The 18,167-nt window shown below is 43.6% G+C and overlaps 1 protein-coding gene across 2 annotated transcripts in view; it reads left to right on the forward strand.

Annotated features, from left to right (window-relative positions):
- PAPSS1 (3'-phosphoadenosine 5'-phosphosulfate synthase 1) overlaps positions 1–17,472 on the forward strand; it is an 88,907-nt gene extending 71,435 nt beyond the window's left edge. For both annotated transcript variants that reach the window (XM_023636765.2, XM_005607903.4), the window contains exons 11-12: positions 573–802; positions 16,738–17,472. In XM_023636765.2, coding sequence (XP_023492533.1) covers positions 573–802; positions 16,738–16,876 — 369 coding nt within the window. In that variant the 3' untranslated portion in view covers positions 16,877–17,472. The remainder of the gene's footprint in view (positions 1–572; positions 803–16,737) is intronic.
- The last annotated feature ends 695 nt before the right edge of the window (positions 17,473–18,167 follow it).

The following is an 18,167-nucleotide window of genomic DNA, read 5'->3' on the forward strand; positions in this document are numbered from 1 at the left end:
CTCCCCCCGACACGAAGGCAGCTGTGAGAGGTACTGGATCTCTTCATTAACTTGATTCTCATATTTCACAATGTTTACATGTATCAAGTCATGTTGGATGCTTTACCTGTATACAATTTTGTCAATTATACTTGGTAAAGCTGAAAAAAAAAAAAGAAAAAAGAAAAGAAACAGAACATTACCATCATCCCAGAAGCCCCTTCCAGTTGCTTCTCTCAAAGAGTCAACCGCTAGCTTGACTTTTAACCTTGTAGATTATATTTTGAACTATGTATAAATGACATCTAGTAGTTGTGTAAAATCATACGTGTGGACACATGTATATTTACATATCTCTTATAAGTAAGAAATACATATAAATACATGCACATATGTATACATTTATATTTTTAGGGCGTGGGAGAGGTTGCAAATTTTGTTTCTGGCTTCCCAAGATGCTAACATTTAAATTTGTTGAGATTTCCTACTGATAGATACTGATTGTGTAAGATGTGCATTTATTATCCACTTACTACTTCTGAGTGCGAGTCATGAAAGCATGGTGTTATCTAATCTGAAAACCTTTCTTCTAGGTCCAGTGGCATTGCAGAGCACGGATGGTTGCCGGAGCCAATTTTTATATTGTTGGACGAGACCCTGCTGGCCTGCCTCATCCGGAAACAGGGAAGGACCTCTACGAGCCGACTCATGGCGCCAAAGTGCTGACCATGGCCCCTGGCCTGATCACTTTGGAGATAGTCCCCTTTCGCGTGGCAGCTTACAACAAGAAGAAGAAGCAGATGGACTACTACGACTCTGAACAGTAAGTTGCTCGTTCTCTGCGTGAATCTGAGAGACACCTTGTGCTCCGAGCTGCTCTGGGGCCTTTGACATCTCGTCTCATCTTTACGACAACTTTGCTGATGACAGGCTTTGCTGTACCCATTTCAGAGAGAAGAAAACCAAGGAAACTAATTTCTCAATATTCCCGAAGTTAGACATAGAAATAAAAATGAGCTGGTTTCATGGTTCGCGATTTCAGTTCTGTTGTGAAGTATTTAAGGGCAGTGTTGACGTTTCTGTGTCTGCATGTCTCTTGCATCTTGCTGAGCATGCAGAGGTGGTCCAGGGACTCGGTGATGGTTACTTGGGCAAGGCCAGGGCATCTGTGTAGTGAGAGAGAGTTTAACTGGGGTTTGTGCAGTCACTGTGTGACAGCCCTGTGCCCTTCGCTTTATAGGTATTAAATCAGTTACTCCCCACAGCAGTCCTGTGAGGAAGGTGCTGTATTATCCCCATTTTGTAGATGAGCAGTAAGCTGGGGCTAACAAAGGTCAGATAACGGTGTAAGGTTGCAAGGCCAGTAAATGGCAGCTCAGTAGCTGAGCCTGAGCACCCTGGCTCCAGAGCCTGTGCCCTTGACCTCTAAGAGTGCACCTTTCTCCCAAGCTCTTGGGAGGAACCAAAGCTAACAATCTTTCAGTACAGCTCGTTGGTAGTACTGAGCGTGCGTCCGTCTCCCTTCGACTGACAGCGTGTATTTATTTCTGTGGATAATGGCACTGGGCAGTGCACTCTGTAAGTTTGGAGAGCCAGTTGGGGGTTCTGGCCCCATCCTTGCTGTGTGACTTGAGAGTCGTGTGTCATCTCTGGCCTTGTTTGCTCATCTCTAGAACGATGGCAGTGGACGAGGTGATGACCTTCTTCTTAAACTCTGGTTCTTTCCACCGTCTGTGGCACCCGGTTGTGTTTATGTCTCAGGAGGTGCTTGACATTTTGTTGGTTGATGTTTATTTAACACACTTGCTGTTTCAGTTCAGATTATAATGCACGTTCGGCAGGTAGAGCAGGTAATTATTATTTATGTTTTGTCAGTGTCGCCTCTCCTGACAGGTGCCAGTCACCTTTCTTCTGAGAAGCCACATCCTTTTTTCTGTGGTACTTTTTGCAGTTGACTCGGTGTTAGGAATAATGCTCGCCCTGATTCTGTGACCTCATTTGGTGTGGCCCATTTTGTGATGGGGGGACAAGAAAGAAAACGAAACCTTTTGAAAGTTAAAACATTCTCATTTCTAAAAGAGAAGTAAAGTTTGGTGTCATTTAATTGTTTTGAGATAAACCACAGGCCGTCTGGTTACAGAAATACCAGTGTTAACAGTAGAGTTTGAGAGGTTTGTTGGCTTCTCATTTAATGGCATAAATAATTCTGGAGAAAATGCAATTTTAGATGATAGCAGGCTTTTCTGGGTGATGAACTGTAGCTAAAATACAGGAAAATCTTACGCGAGTGAATGAGCAGAAGAGGTGTGTATAATTGGTGCGGCGAGTAAGGACCCTTCCCTGTGGCCTGGGCGTGGGGTCAGGACAGCAGCTGTTCCAGACTAAGATCTGAATGTGGCCCAGAGTCCGGAATACTTCGGGACCACAACACAAGAATTTGCAACAAACCAGAACGTTTTCACCCTCGTACAAATCAGTTTGCCAACACCTAGAAATAGTTCTGAATCATAGGTTTCTTTGTTTTTTTGGCCTAAAAATATGTATGTATGTGTATGTGTGTATGCTTGTCTGCACACTACAGTTCACCGTCTGAAACCAGTGCAGCCTTGAAAGTGGTGTGCTGAGAGTTGTAAGTGGGCTCTCCCGAGGCCTGCCTTAGAAGCTTGAATAGGAGAATCTGAGGAAAAGTAAAATAAATCATAGTGAACTTTGAACCACATTACCACAAAAGGTGGTTGAAGCCTGAAAACATAAGTTAACTGTTGGGGAAAGTCAGAAAGTTTCAGCTGCAGTCCTGTCCTTCGTGGTTAGAATTAGCGGAGGGCCACCGTCAGAGACTGGGGCTTCCTCAGGCTGTGCAGGCGGCCCGCGGGGTGTCTTGTCAAAGCTCCGCAGCCGAGAGCATGGAGGAGGCCACTTTGCCTTCCTGCACATCTGCTGAACGTGCAGCATCCGAGAGGGAATGCCGGGTGGCCACCCGCTGCCTCACCCAGCGTGCAGTCTGACTGTGTGATGTGAACGTGATGTTGTGAACACAGTCTTGTTCACAAAGTGATGGTTACTCGGTCATAGAGGGGAGAGAGAACTGTCCTGCTGGTGGCCAGATATTAAAACTTAGGTGAGTGTCCATTTTGATGAGTTAAGGAAAGCTAAAGAATCAAGTGTTTTTATCCTCCTTGTGCTGACACGTTTCGTTTCTGCAGTCTCCCTGCCCCGTCAGCTGACTTAATCCCACCAGGACCCTGGGCCCATCTGTGTGTGGCTGACTGGCGTGCTGGGGAGCCTTGATAACTCTCGTGCTTTGTTAGGTCTGTGCAGTGTTGCTGTAAGTCACTCTTTTAATCATTCAAAAGCTAAATAATTACATCAGTTCTCATAAGATTTTCCAGTGATGAATTCTATATTAGTTGCATGAGTGGCTTATTTTCTTGGAATTTTTTTTTAGTTACCAAATCTTAATAAATTGTCACTTGGGAATCTTTAAAACTGCCTAGTTTCCCAACTTTTTATATTTGTGTTCAGATATAATTAAGTTGATGGGAATATGTTGGAAAGTGATTAAAATTTTGTGGAGAGGCGATGGTCTTTGATGTAGTGAGAAAACAGAGTTATTAATTATGCACATATGAGGTTGTCCTACGGTTGATTAATGGGTGTTGTTCAATGCCAGCTTTTATGTAATTAATGATTTTGTAGCTTTTGATTTAATACCCGTGTAAGACAAGGCTTAGGGAGAAACAAACTTCATGAGGATGTCAGGCGAGCTAGTATTGATAGGAATTGTGATAAAAGTCATCTGTTTACACTTAGGAAGTTAAGTAGGTTCATATTAGCTCTAACAGTGACTCCAGGAAATTTAGTTTTCGGGCTCCAAGATTAAAGCGCATTCTTTCAGATATTACAAACAAAACTTTTACAGATAATTCAGTTATCTTATTTGGAATATTTTCTCCTTCATGCAGTAAATCTTTGTATTTGGGTAGATAAATGCAAAACTATGGTTCGGATTATTGAAATAGCGACTTAGCAAAGAGAGAGAGCGCACACAGTGAGATGCTGTGTGCAGGTGGGTGACGAAGGGACAGGTGGGTGTAAGTGCTTGCTGTCTGCTTATTTCTGTATTATCCATAGAGTATTTCTTTCGTTTTTTAATGCTGGAGTTACCTTATATCGTGTACTAATAGTGTCATTTTTTTTCAGCATTCTAGTTGTAGGCATCTTCAAGGCTGTTCCATTTGGTCTTCTCTTCCTTTATACTCTTTCCAGAGGAAAGCGCATCTGTTCTGGTGGTTTCTCTGTGGGGACTCTTGAACTGTACCTCAGTGTTTCCACGTTGCTGGTTGTGTTAGCTCTCTACTGCTGCCTGGCACGTTCCCACAAACTGAGTGGCTTCACACAGTACTCCCTTACTACCTCCCGGTTCTCTAGCTCACAAGTTGGAGTGGGCCAGACTGGATTCTCTGGCCAGGCTGGGCTGTTATCTGAGGGCTCCGCAAAGAATCCATGATGACCCTTGTGGTTGGCAGAGCTCACTTCCTCATGGTTGTAGGACTGAGGTCCCCATCTTCTCACTGGCTGTTGGCTGAGGGTTGCTGTCTGCTCCCAGAAGCCACTTTTAGGTTCTTCCTCGTGGGCCCCTCCATCTCAGCAGCAGAACCTCCCTGGCGAGTCCTTCTCCTGCTTCACATCTGACTTCCCTTTCTGCTGCCAGCAGAGAAAATTCTTTGCTTTTAAAAGGGCTTGAGTGTTAGGTTAGACCCGCTCAGATGATTTCACTATTTTAGGTCAGTTGACGAGTAACTAATCACATCTGCAACCTCCCTTTGCCGTAGGAGGACACATCGTGGCAGTAGCACCGTGGGGCAGAGGCCATGAGGGCCATCTCAGAATTCTGTCCCCACACTAAGGGGCATTTCTGCTTAGATTCCTTGATACCACTTAAAATGCCCAGAACCGACTTTACCTTTCTCTTCTCCAAAGCCTAAATTTCCCTAGTTACTGTTCTTCCCATTGTATAGAATCTTGAAGTCCTTCATTTTTTCACTTTACTCTTCACATCCGAGTCTTGTCATGTTGATGATTGAAATAGTTCTCGTGTGAATTCTTTTCTTTCCCTTTCTTACTGCATAATCTTTGTAATACATGTTTCTGTTCGAGATTCCATTAATTCAAAAAATGCTTTGTTTTGTTAATTTTGATGTTTCTTCTGAAAACTTGTAGAAGTCTAACTGTAATTTCATGAATTTACCACTGAGTCTCGTGTTTGTAGATTTTGCACATATTTTATTTGCAGAGTTACTGCATGACTGTTAATAGATAAGATCTAATTTAAAATCTGTTGTATTGTCTGTTTTACTGTACATTTGAATCATAATTAGGGATGTACTAGTATGTATATTTTTGAAAATCAAATTATACATGGTACTTTCTATATACTGTATCTTGTATTGAGGTCAACATGTTATATTGAAATTAGTACAAAACTTTCTGACTTTGCTGTGCTTTATTCATTTATTATCGGTTTGTTGAGTCTTTACTATGGACATGCCATTGCTAAGTGTGGGCGCTGTAGTTGGAAACGAGCAGATCTTGTCCTTGGCCTCATGGGACGTACATTCTAGAGAAGATAGACAGTAACCCACTCACACACAGTTAAGTGCTTTGCAGAAAACTTTTGGGAAGCTCTGCTAGCACTAGTCTGACCAAGCCTCAGTTATCAGGGACGGGTTCTGGAGCAAGTGCCATTTGGGCTGGGCTCCAAAAGATGAGTAGGCATTCCCTTGATAAAGAAGGAGATAATAGCATTCTGGACAATGGGATAAGCATGTACAAAGGTCCTGAGGTGAGGAGAATCAAAGAGGCTTGAGTAATTGGGTTAGACCCACTCAGATAATTTCACTATTTTAGGTCAGTTGATTGGGAAAGAAGGCCAAGGTCGGGTAGAACAGAGAGTAAAAGGAGGTTGATGAGACTGACAGGGAACAGTTCTCTGAAAGGTAGGAACTGGAATAGATTTTTCAAAAGATACTGTTACAGTGTGCATTACCTACTAGAAAGTTCAAGTTTGGGGTAAGTAGGCAAGTTAGATTATACAAATTGTTTCTGCTAAGAAATTAACTGAAAATGCTGGATAGAAGGACACATTTTTGTGAAAGTATTGTGGCTCTGACTAGATGATGGTGACTGTGAGTGACGGCTAGACCTTCAGGTAAGCTGAGTGTCAAAGCTGCCTTGGTCCTGATGGACCCAGCAGACTTGAGTATGGGTTTCCATGGTCCTGACTCGGGTGGGGGTCCAGCAGGAGACGCCCATTCAGCCAGACTCTCTCCTGCCTGCAGTGCAAGGGGACCTGAAGGGAACCCCAGCGCTTCCCCACCAGGAGGCAGTGAGCCGAGCCCTGGGCCTCAGGTTCACATCTCAGAACTCTGCTCAGATGGGCCACTCACGTTACCTGTGTGCTAACAAAACAGAGCAACCCACCAAAAAGGCCTCAAGCTGTGACGTGGGTCTCAGGCGGTTCCTGGCCAGGCCTGCCTCTGAGTATGCGCAGAAGCAGACTCTCCCTGGAGCACTGCCCCTGTGTCCTCGCCTCAGCTGAGTCCCGCGAGTGGTTGGACAAGCCTGATGAGCACTCTCGGTGGGAAGTGATAAAGAATACGAGCAAACAGAGCCTCAAAGCGAGAAAAATGGAAGCTCCGGTCAGCAGAAGCACACCCGCAGAGACTTCCCGCACTGGAGTTACCACACGTAGTTACAGAGTGACTGTGCTTGCAGCGTTCATGAAAACAAGGACAAGTTAGAAACTGTCTTCATGGCACAGAAAAGTAGAGAAAGGACCTGGCAATATGGAAAAGAGAAGGACGGGAGGGAGGCCAGTGTGGAGGTGAGCACGAGTGTGTGCAAGAGCGGGGGTGGGAGGAGGCCAGTGTGAAGGTGTGCACGAGTGTGTGCAAGAGCGGGGGTGGGAGGAGGCCAGTGTGAAGGCGTGCACGAGTGTGTGCAAGAGCGGGGGTGGGAGGAGGCCAGTGTGAAGGTGAGCACGAGTGTGTGCAAGAGCGGGGGTGGGAGGAGGCCAGTGTGAAGGTGTGCACGAGTGTGTGCAAGAGCGGGGGTGGGAGAATGGCCAGTGTGAAGGTATGCACGAGTGTGTGCAAGAGCGGGTGTGCGAGGATGGCCAGTGTGAAGGCGTGCACAAGTGTGGACAAGAGCGGGGGTGGGAGGAGGCCAGTGTGAAGGTGAGCACGAGTGCGGGCAAGAGCGGGGGTGGGAGGAGGCCAGTGTGAAGGCGTGCACGAGTGTGTGCAAGAGCGGGGGTGGGAGGAGGCCAGTGTGAAGGCGTGCACGAGTGCGGGCAAGAGCCGGGGTGGCTCAGGTCTGGGCAGGTTGTAACGGGGAGCGAAAGAAATGGATTGGGTCAAAACATCTGTAGGAAGCACAGTCATTAGGACTTAAAGTATAATTTCCATATTAAATGAAGGCTGATTTTTTTACTTACTAAATAAAGAAATCTATTATCTCCCCCTCCACCCCGCTGCCCCCGCCATGTTTCCAAACAAACAACAAGAACCACCACAAAACATTTGAGTCCCGTATTCTCTGGGATTCTGGAGGTGCTGGGCACGGTCTTTAATGCAGTTGGTAGGTGTAAGTGTGATGGAGTTAGTATGGGGATTGTGTTTGCAACAACATCGTTATTGGATGCAAGGTAAATTTTAAGATTTCTGTAATAGGACAAATATTTTGATTCTGAAAGTGTTCTGGTGGCAAGATTCTGATCCTGATTTTCCATTTCGTAAAACAGTTCCTAAGCAAAATATTTTGTGTACTTTGCTCCTTTAAGAGTTGTTTACCTACCAATAGGTGATGATCATTTTCTTTTTAATTTTTATGGCAAACTTCCTTCAGTCAGTAGTGAAATAGATGATATGGAAATGTACATTATTTGTCTTCATCTTTTCATAGAGACCTCTTTTGCAAACATTCTAGAGAAGTGAGAAGCTTATGTTTTCTAGAAGTAATTTTTTTCCTCTGATGGTTAATATTAGGAATGCTAGAAAGGACATCTTAAGGAGATATTGTGATATTTTTACTTTAAACGCCAGCAATACCCATGTCCTACTTTTGATCAGTCTTAATGTCTGAAAAAGAAGTGGGGCAAAGAGAGGGAAGTGCATGGAGCAATAACCAATGATGTAAGGCCTCCCATTAGACTCAAGTGAACTGGAGGAGACCACATGGAAGATGTGTTTTTTCGTTGCCAGGGAAGAATGGCCCAAAAGCAGGCGAAAGCACTCCTCTCTCTCCCGAAGACCCCGACCCGCTCTGAGTCTTGTGGGATGAATGGGCACAGCCGTCAGCACTAGAGAGGAAGTGGAAGGAGCAGATGAGACAGTTCTCAGAGGGTATTCCCCTTGGGCTTAGGTCGAGTGGTCTGGGTCTCCCAGCAGGGCAGCGCAAGAGCTCTTAATCCTCCCACCTGCCGAGAAGAAGGTGGGCCTCATTCGAGCTCCCTCTTCATGACCTTTGTTCCTACAGAGTTTCTTCTTGGCGGGTGATTTTGATGCATTCTCGGGTGAATAAGTGATGAAGGGAATGAGTTCCCCCAGTGGTCAACCAATAAAAAAATTGTTTTATTTTTAAATTATGAAAGCATTTAAAAGGAGAAAAAGAACACTCATGCCACTACCCATTTTTTCACGTGCTTTACTTTTGTGCTTTTTCTATACATTCATTTAACGTAGTGGAGCATAGTTGAGTTTATGGTATAGTAGAATTTCCTTTCCTACTTTTTATTTACTTCTCATGAATGTCTTTCCGTGCTGAGAGAAGTTCTCTGTGCACGTCCTGATGGCTCCTTACTGTCAGTTCTGGTCTATACTTGGTGCCACAAGTCTCGATGGTCGTGTGTGCAGCTCAGAGTTGGGTGACGAAGCTTGGAAGGCTCCCCTGCGGTGGGAACCAGCCGGCTGGAAAGGCTGACCAGGGCACACTTGGATCTTTGGGTGTCCCTGAGGGCGACAGCGTCTGCCCTCCCACCTAGTACGCCTCTTCCCCCTTCCCCAAGACGTGGAGTCCAGGTTTCTGTGTCTGTACCTCCAGGTGCCACACTTGATCTCCCTCAGCCTGTAGAGGGATCTTGCCTACTGTTCAGAGTCCGGGGTGGGGTGGGAAGTAGCCTCGAGTCATATGTCTCATGTCTTGATTTTGTTCCCTTCCATCTGCTTTTCTTTTTTCCTATGGCTTTGAGATCTTCTCGTTTTTCTTATTGTTTCCTGCTCTTTTGAGGTAGGAGTAGGGTTTACTTTTTCGAACCACATCAACTCAGAATTTCTTTCTTAACAACGTGCCAATTAGCAGGCCTTCTCAACTTTGACATTCGGGGCCAGATAGTTCATCGTTGTGGGGGCTGTCCTGTGCTCCTGTGCCCCGTCGGTGTTTGCCCTGCGGAGGGGGAGGGAAGCCGGCAAAATCACCTCTGTGGAGAATCAGTGGTTTGTAACAGTATTGGCATATTTGAGCACCTTCTGCTCGCTCTTACTTATTTCTGTCATTATTCACAAGTCAAAAGTAGGATCTTTCTTTTTTTTTTTTTAATCCAGAGACTTCTTTTTACGTTCATGTTTGGAGCTGATCTAGATATTTGAGGGTGTTAGAAGTCCTCGTTTCTAAATAAATGAAGATCGTCACATGTGTCTTAAAAGCAGAAAGCGAGTAACAAAGAAATCCTGGTGATGAATATAAAGGAAACTCTAATATAGTTAGAGTAATGTTCTTGTCATCCAGAATTCAGTACTTGGGTTCACTTAGTTTTCTGGTTAACTCGTGGATGATTAGACCATTTGGGCTGCTACTTTTTAAAAACCCTCTGAAGATGTGTTACTTCTGTCTGTGTGCCCTCCCGTCTTAGCTGCAGACCTCATGCAGGAAGCACACCCACGGGGACCAGCGTGACACTCGGAATCATTAGGGCGGTCTGCTGGAGCGATCTTCCTACACACAGAGCTCAGCCATGTGTCTCTCCTCCCAGACAGTTATATGCGGATGACAGGCCTCTGAGCGCTCTGCGATTAGCTTCCTGAAAGTTGGGATCCATTCTTAAGTAAGCAGAGGCTTCTTTCAGAAGCAAATGAAAAGTGATCTACCCGTTCCCAGTGGAAAGCACAGAAGCTCCTAATTTTGCCCACCATGATATTTATGGCTCTTTTTAAAACCTATCCATTGGCACCCAGTTAAAAACCCTTGTTCTCAAGCTCAAAGATACAGAGAACAGCTCGGTGGCTGCCAGAGGCAACTGTGTATGGTGATGGATATTAACTAGACTTATTGTGGTGATCATTCACAACATAGAAAAATACTGAATCGTTATGAAACTAAGAATAGTGTTATATGTCAATTATACCTTGAAAAAAAAACTAACAGAAGTCCTGTTCTTCTACATGGTGGTTTATTATAGATTTCATGACTCTTTGTGGTAAAGAAAATTGAGTTGACTGTGCAGTACCCTTAAGGAAACCCTGCAGTTCATTATTTGATTGAATGATAGAAGCTGTTCTCAAGCTTTTATTTATAAGACTGGGGTGCTAGAAGGAAAACATGATGAGGTGCTAGATAATTAAATTTTTCATGTATTTCCTTTGGTCTTTGGTTTGGAAATAAAAATTGTTAAATTTGTCATGTAATCGTGAACCAATGCTTTTTAATTCCTGGAAAGAAAGCCATAAACACCTGTTTATCCAGTTTTGAAGAGGTGATTTTTTGTTTACCTTATTCCTAAGAATTCTTAGTGTTTTGATGTGAACTGTATTATATATAAGCTGCTTTCAGGTTAGACAAAAAGTTCATCAGACCCAAAATAGTTCATTAGATTCACTTAAAAGTTACCACCATTATTTTTAGTTTTTTCAGAAAATAAATTCCCCTTTGCTCTGATTGCTTGTTGTCTAGTCAGCATTTTTAAGAAGCTGAACTAATTGAGCACGAACCTCCAGAAGACACAGTGGAGGGGCCGTCCGCTGGCCCCAGCGCTGGTCCATGTGGACAGCTTGTGCTGTGGCTCTGATGGCCACATCTGTGGACTGAGGGACAGCAGATGGTGGTAAACATTTAAACTCTCCAGCAAATGGCCAAGAGTCCTTGTACTCTGAGTTAGTCAAGATGCTGGCCACATGGAAGGCGTGTGTCCATGTGGGACAAGAGGCTGGTCCCACAGGGTCCCTCAGAACTTGCTAGATGGTGCGCTTTCCCCCTCCTGCTGTTCTAACTCCTTCCCCTTTGTTTTTTCTAAGAGCTGTGGCTTATAATCTATGACCAAGTGGTTTTGAGAAGGAAAAAACTAAACATACTTGTGTTTCTTTCTTCAGGTGCTGTGGGAGACTGGTTGACAGGTGTGATTAGGGGGCTGATGGGGGTGCTTTGTAGTGAAATCCTGGGGTCCTTTTCTTGGTAGCCTTGCCTGTTTCTGGCAGATTCCTGATTCTCACAGGTAATGTTCAGAGCTAATTTTAGATCATCCCCCCAGTGCCTCTCCTTTTACTTGATGTAATTGTTTCTTTAAAATGATGTCCAGTTAAAGATGAAGTGTGAAAAATATGATTTGATTACACATAGTGACCCTTGCACCTGACTTCTGATAAAAAGTAAAATCCTTATGTGACAGTACCAGTAGGCGGCAGAAAATGAATGTGTTTTCCATTGCCGGGGTGGAGTGGAACCACCACCATGTGGAAGCAGGAATGCCCATTTCATCTGACGAAGAAACGCCTGTGGCATGCGGGCCAGATGGAGTGTGCAACAGCCTTAGGAAAAGAGGTGCCCAGGGACCTTGGTTTCAAATGCAGTTTCAGAAGGAATGAAGCAAACTCCTGGATTCCAGACAGTTTGGCATCCAAGAGAAGGGAAGGACTTTCATTGGTCTGGCTCTTTTCCTTTAATCAAAAGCAAGACACAGCATCCAGCAGCTGCTTTCTCACTTCTCGTTGCCCCCAAGAACAAGCACTTGATGCGTGTGACACAAGGTGTTCTATTTTGAAATCACAATTTAAAATTTACATGGCCAGAGAAAGCTCTGGGGTCATAATTTTCCTCAGTAAAGCTTATTTTGGGAGCTTATCAGTGAACCTTCAAGGAACTGAAACATTCAGTCAATCTTTCATCAAATGAGTCTCAGCTAAACCAGCCAGTTTTACAGCAGGTTGGAACAGGATTACTGGGTACGACTGGAAAGAGATCTGGACCCCTCCCCCCCACGACTTGCTCTCTGGTCTCGGAGGTGTAGTCGCCTGGCTGGCCTGTAGAGAAAGTTGACTCACTGTGTTGATGGATTCTGTTATCAGTTCCCTCCCGTGCCCCCTGTTGTCACTCTCAGAAGGCAACCTCATGTCCTGATGGAGAAGGCGGAGACCATCCTGCATGGACCGCCTCGTCTTTTTCTGACTCCAGATCATCACTATGTCCCCTTCCTTCACTCCTGACCCTTTCTTTGTCCAAGCCCCTCTCCCCGTGTTCCTCATTCCAGACTTTCTTCTCCGTCTTCCATCTCTCTTTCTCGGCTTTCGTCCTCCTCCCTGTTCTTATTCTTGCCATTGATTTTCTTCTGCCTGTACGCTTGCTAAGACCTCCTTTTTCCTTAAAAAATAAAAAACTGAAAACACATCTTTTCTCCTCTCTGCACCTCTGCTGTTACGACTCCATCTCTTTCCTTCATTATCTACCGAAACTCTTCTATTTGAGAAGATGAAATTCTGATTTGTAAATCCAGTAGGTTTTTTTCCCCTCATGGTCATCTTCGTTAGACCCTCTGTGGCCTTAACATTGTAAACTTTCTCTTCTTCCATGACCTGCGTATAATCCTCTTGGTTTTCTTCCTCCTCCTCTGACTAATGCTTTCCCTTTTTCTGAGTCTTCCTTCTTTGGCGAGCTTATCCGTTTTCTCAAACTCACTTTTCATTTTGGTGTTGAAAAGTTTACAGATTGTTTCTAACCCCAACATTTCCTGAATTTTCTGGAAATCTCCCCTCTCATAGTCTTGTTTCTTTTCTAGGCCCATTTCACATGCGGTCAGTTTCTTTTTCTCCTCTTAAGTTGTCATTTATGTAGGAGAAACATGATAGTGTACCTCACGTATGCACTGTGGTAACCAGCTCGTCTGCATGGGCTGTTACATTACAGTAGATCTGACTTTTCTTGCACGTCGAACAGATGAGAGAAGTGGGAGATACCCTTAGCTTTAAACTCTTTGAATCCATCTTGGTTTGAAGCAATATCTGTTAACCTTTCCTTTCATTGATCATCTTTGAAAATTTGTGCAGACATTTCAAAGATGTCTCACCTAGGAGGACAAGAGCTGCCGACGTACTGAGTCAAGTGTGTGTGTCTGTCCCCGTCTCTGGTGCGCAGGGACAGGAGGAGCAGCAGGTGACCAGGGAGAATGGTGCGCGCCTGGATTAAGGTCATGCCTGTCTGCTTGATAGTAAGGGGACATTCCCCGGTGACTGATTAAACGAGTCACACTATTTTATATCCAGATCCTATATGTATAGCATCTCAGAATAAAACTCTCAGACGTGTTTCAGTGTGAGGTGGGGCTTTCATTAAAGTCTGGGTGCCATACTGGGGAGTGGAAAGACCAGAACTGGGGCCAGCAGCAACTCTTAAGAGGTAGAACTAAATCCGCCACCAAGAGTCAAGCTGATTTTAGGACCTAACAATAGTGGTCGAGTGTAGGTGCGAGAGGTGTTAGTCTCGGGGTCATTCGACCAAGTCCAAGGTTCGGAAGCCCAGTGAGTCGTTAGGTCATTGAGCACACGGACAGCACAAATCAGAAGAGCAGAAGGAGAGACCAGAAACCGGTGCGTGGTCTGCATCATGAGGAAATCACAATACTTCTGTCTTGGTCTGGAGCCCAGTCCTATTGAGCGGACAGCCGAGAGCGCATAGATAACTAAATGAACCAGGCTAGGGACGTGCTGGGTTCCCCTGACTAACATGGAGGTGAGCAAGGGCAGAGAAGGCAAGTCTGGAGGGGATTATTGAGGAGCTCATGAAGGGCGTGTGGAGCTCTCTAGTGTGAATAGTCCACATTTAGATAAAAGCGAATGTATAAGGAGCTCAAAGTAACACAGCGGTCAGAAACCCTGTATCTCCTTTTTTGCCAGAGAATGAAGTGGTGAATTGTTTAAGACTATGAATGGTTCTATATTGAACCAATAAAATTTCTCTCTATATAGACGTTTTCATTCTTTATATTTCACCAAGCATTTATTGAGTTCCTAATAAGAAAGCTAATAAAGGACCCGATCACTGGTCAGTGAGTATTTACTGAATGTGTTCTGGGTCCCTCCCGTGTTCAGATGTGCTCTTTACTGCTGCTGTCTGCGTCTAAGTGTGAATCAACACCGTTATAGCCCCGGGACCGGAGCAGGAAGCCCGTGCCACAGCGGCCTGTTCACCTGCTCTTGGCAGGAGGGTGCTCCAGATGCCTGTGGTTTCAGATGAATTAAAGGTTATGGCATTTAAGATTATTCAAAATCACTTCGGATAGAGATTTTTTAAAAAAGATTTTAGTTTTCCTTTTTCTCCCCAAAGTGCCCCCGGTACATAGTTGTATATTTTTAGTTGTGGAGAATTTCCTTCTTTTTTAAGGCTGAATTATATTCCATCATGTGTATATGGCACATTTTCTTTATCCATTCGTCTGTCAATGAACACTTAGGTGGTTTCCACATCTTAGCTATTGTGAATGATGCTGCAGTGCACTTGCAGCTGCAGAATCTCCTCAACACAGTAATTTCATTTCCTTTGGATATATATACATAAGTGGGATTACTGGATCATATGGTAGTTCTACTTTTAATCTTTTGGGGAAACGCCATACTGTTTTCCGTAATAACTGTACCAATTTACGTCTGTCAGCAGTGCACAAGGGTTTCCTTTTCTCTACAGCCTTGTCAACACTTATCTCTTGTTTTGTAATAATAGCCACACTAAGGAGCGTGAGGTGATAGCTCACTGTAGTTTTGATTTCCATTTCCCTGCTGCTTAGTGATGTTGAGCACCTTTTCATATACCTGTTGGCCATCTCTATGTCTGGAGAAGTGTGTACTCAAGTCCTTTGCTGGATAGAGATTTTTTAAATAAGCTTTTACTCATTATAAAAACTGTTCTTGATAATAATTTAGTATTTTATTTGATTTTGATATTCCTAATTGATAAAAATCATCATTATAGAAAACTGCAGAAAACATGAACAAAGTTAAAAGCACCCATGATTCCACTTTGTAGAAATACCCACTATTACCACTTGGGTGTGTTTCTTTGTGACCTTCCTCCACCCCCCATATTTTAACAAAATTGCAGTGGCATTGCGTATGAAGTTTCGTGTCGTGATTATGTCACTTAGCGTTGATGACACCAGGAACATTTAATCCCAGCCTTGACTGTGCAGTTCTGCTCAGGGCTGAACCAGAATTTGTGTAGACCTTTGACTGTTAGGTTATTTACAATATTTTACTATTGTAAAACAACGTTCAGATACCTATGTTTATGTGTGACGTTTGTCTGCATCTCTGATTCTTTCCTTAGCATAGATTCCTGGAAGTGTGGTTGTTAGTTTAAACATACCTGGCTTACCTCCAGAAGCAAGGACCACGTGGAAGTTTGTGGTTTCCCTGGACCCCCAGGTTAACTCCACAACAACGAGGCGGGGAGGGAACAGATGCTGGTAACGGAGCAGACAGGGCCTGTGGTCTGATGGCCTGAGTGACCCAGAGCTCTCGCTGGGTCCGGGTCTGCTGTCCAGTGGGTTCCCCTGGTTGAGGGAAGAGGTTGAAAGGACCCGTGGATGGTGTGTGTTGTAGCCATGGCCGCTCTGTGCTTAATGGTCTGAGGGCTTCTGTGTGTCCTGTGTGTGTGAAGGTGAGAGGAGCTAACATGGCCTTTGTGGTGTCTGTTCAGTAGGATCATATTAATTATTGCTACTTACTTGCTGTTGCTATATGAAAAGTTCCGGTTTTTCTCTTAATGTTCCAGTATGCATTTAGCCTTTCAGATTCAAACTTCCTAAAAAGTTTTCAATCTGTGCTAGCTATATTAGATTTTGTTTTTCTTTAAAAAACTCCTGGTTCTAAATTACTAGTTGCAGGCGCTGGGGATGAGAGAGGGAGGGAGGAGATGGGGAGGCTGTGGAAGGGCACCCGAGGGACCGTCATGTTATGGGTTTGGAACTGTTCTGATTCTTGACTGTGGTGGATACACGAACCCACACACGTGGTATGATTGTATAAACCAGGTAAACAGACGGAGAAATGAGTGTGGCTAACACTGGGGACATCTGAATAAGGTCAGTGGGTTGTCTCCGTGCTGTACTGTGGCGGTGATGGGGCTGTGTCAGTGTCAGTATTGTGGTGTGATATTGCATTGTAGTTTTGCAGGATGTTACTGTTGGGTGAACTGGGTGAAGCACACTTGGGATCTAGCTGTATTATTTCTTACAACCGTGTGTGAATCTACAATGATCTCTGTAAAAATTTCAATTAGAATATATTTTTTCTAATTCTAAAAATGGGTAATTTTCGATAGTGTAATGTTTTCCGCTTAATGACAAATTTGAAATCAGGTTGATATTCACAAGTACTACGTTTTATCTATATTTTTTTCCATTAAGCTTGTCCAACATGAACAGAAAGAACAAATGCTTTTAAAAATTTCACTATAAATAAGTTTTTAAAAGTGTGAAATAATTTTCTTTTTCCTCTCTTTCAGCAATGAAGACTTTGAATTCATTTCAGGAACACGCATGCGCAAACTTGCCCGAGAAGGCCAGAAGCCTCCCGAAGGTTTCATGGCTCCCAAGGCCTGGACTGTGCTGATGGAGTACTACAAATCCTTGGAGAAGGCTTAAGCCGCTAACGCAGTCCCTCGGCCTCTGACACTCCCTGTTAACAAGAAGGGACCACTTAGCTACTGCTGGCGTTTCTTTGTGGTTGTGTCTGTCTGGATACGCTTCCTAAAAACAGACCATTTTCCTTAACTAGCATCAGTTTTGGTTTGCCTTATGAGTTCTGTTTTGGACTAGTGTAACACACTGCTGGTTTTAATGTATCTTTTCCACTTATTATAGTTAGTATTCCTATAATGCAATTTTAAAATCTTGTCTTTTTATATTGTATTTATGCTTCTGTATCATGATTTTCTCAAGCTGTTACATTAGTTGTAACCAACAGTATACACATTGAATCTCACTTCTCATCCCTTGAAAAAGGAAAAAAAAAATCCTGTAAACAATAAACTTGGCTAGACTTTGTTTTGGAAATTTTACAAGACATCTGTAGCAATTAGGTTTTTTTCCTACATTGAAAATATGAACCGCTTTCTTCCTTCCTTCCTTCCCATCAGCTATTGATCTCTCAGCTGTTAGAATGTGAAGTCCTCTTAGGATCTGTGTAAACCCTGAATGAACTTTCTTTATTCAATAAAATTAAACTTTTTGGCTTCTTATGTGATAGCTTTTATGTTGTTTTGTTTATACATACTGTTTTTTTCTTGTGAAAAGTTTCCGACGGAGGAGGGAAAATACAGGCATCTTTCATTACTGGAGTCTGATAATTACTTCCTAACACTGTGTCTCATACTGAATTTTTAGGTGGGAAAATAACGATGCATTCTCAGTCTATCCAAAAACTCAACCAGTTTCCCCAAACATCTCTCTAATATTCCTAAACAGCTGACATGATGGTACCAGTAACAGAGATGGTGGAGGGAGGGGAGGGATGCCAGTAGGTCCACTTTTTAGGGGCAGGGAATGGGGGCTACATATCAAGTTTGCTTTTGCAGGATATCATCAAATAGGAAATTCAAGTGGAGATGCTTATTTAGGAACTGGATATACAATTTTGGTTGAGATGCCAGCATTTTTGATTTGCAGTCATACTTTCTATGATGAAATAATCTTGCATGATCTGGGCTTGAAAATTGAGCCTCTAAAGAGACGGCAGATCACACATGAAGGCAGTGTCCTGTCATTAAGGCCAGTGGGAATGAACTACCACTAGGAAAAGAAGTAGAAGGAAAAATGGAAAAAAAGGAAAAATGGATCATTGAGGGAGTCAATTAGAAAGTTGTTTAAATAGAAAAACATGGACACTGTGAGTCGATATTTTCTGATGGGTACATTTATTCACTCGCGGATACTG

Source organism: Equus caballus, chromosome 2 (assembly GCF_041296265.1).
Source record: "Equus caballus isolate H_3958 breed thoroughbred chromosome 2, TB-T2T, whole genome shotgun sequence".
Lineage (NCBI taxonomy): Eukaryota > Metazoa > Chordata > Mammalia > Perissodactyla > Equidae > Equus > Equus caballus.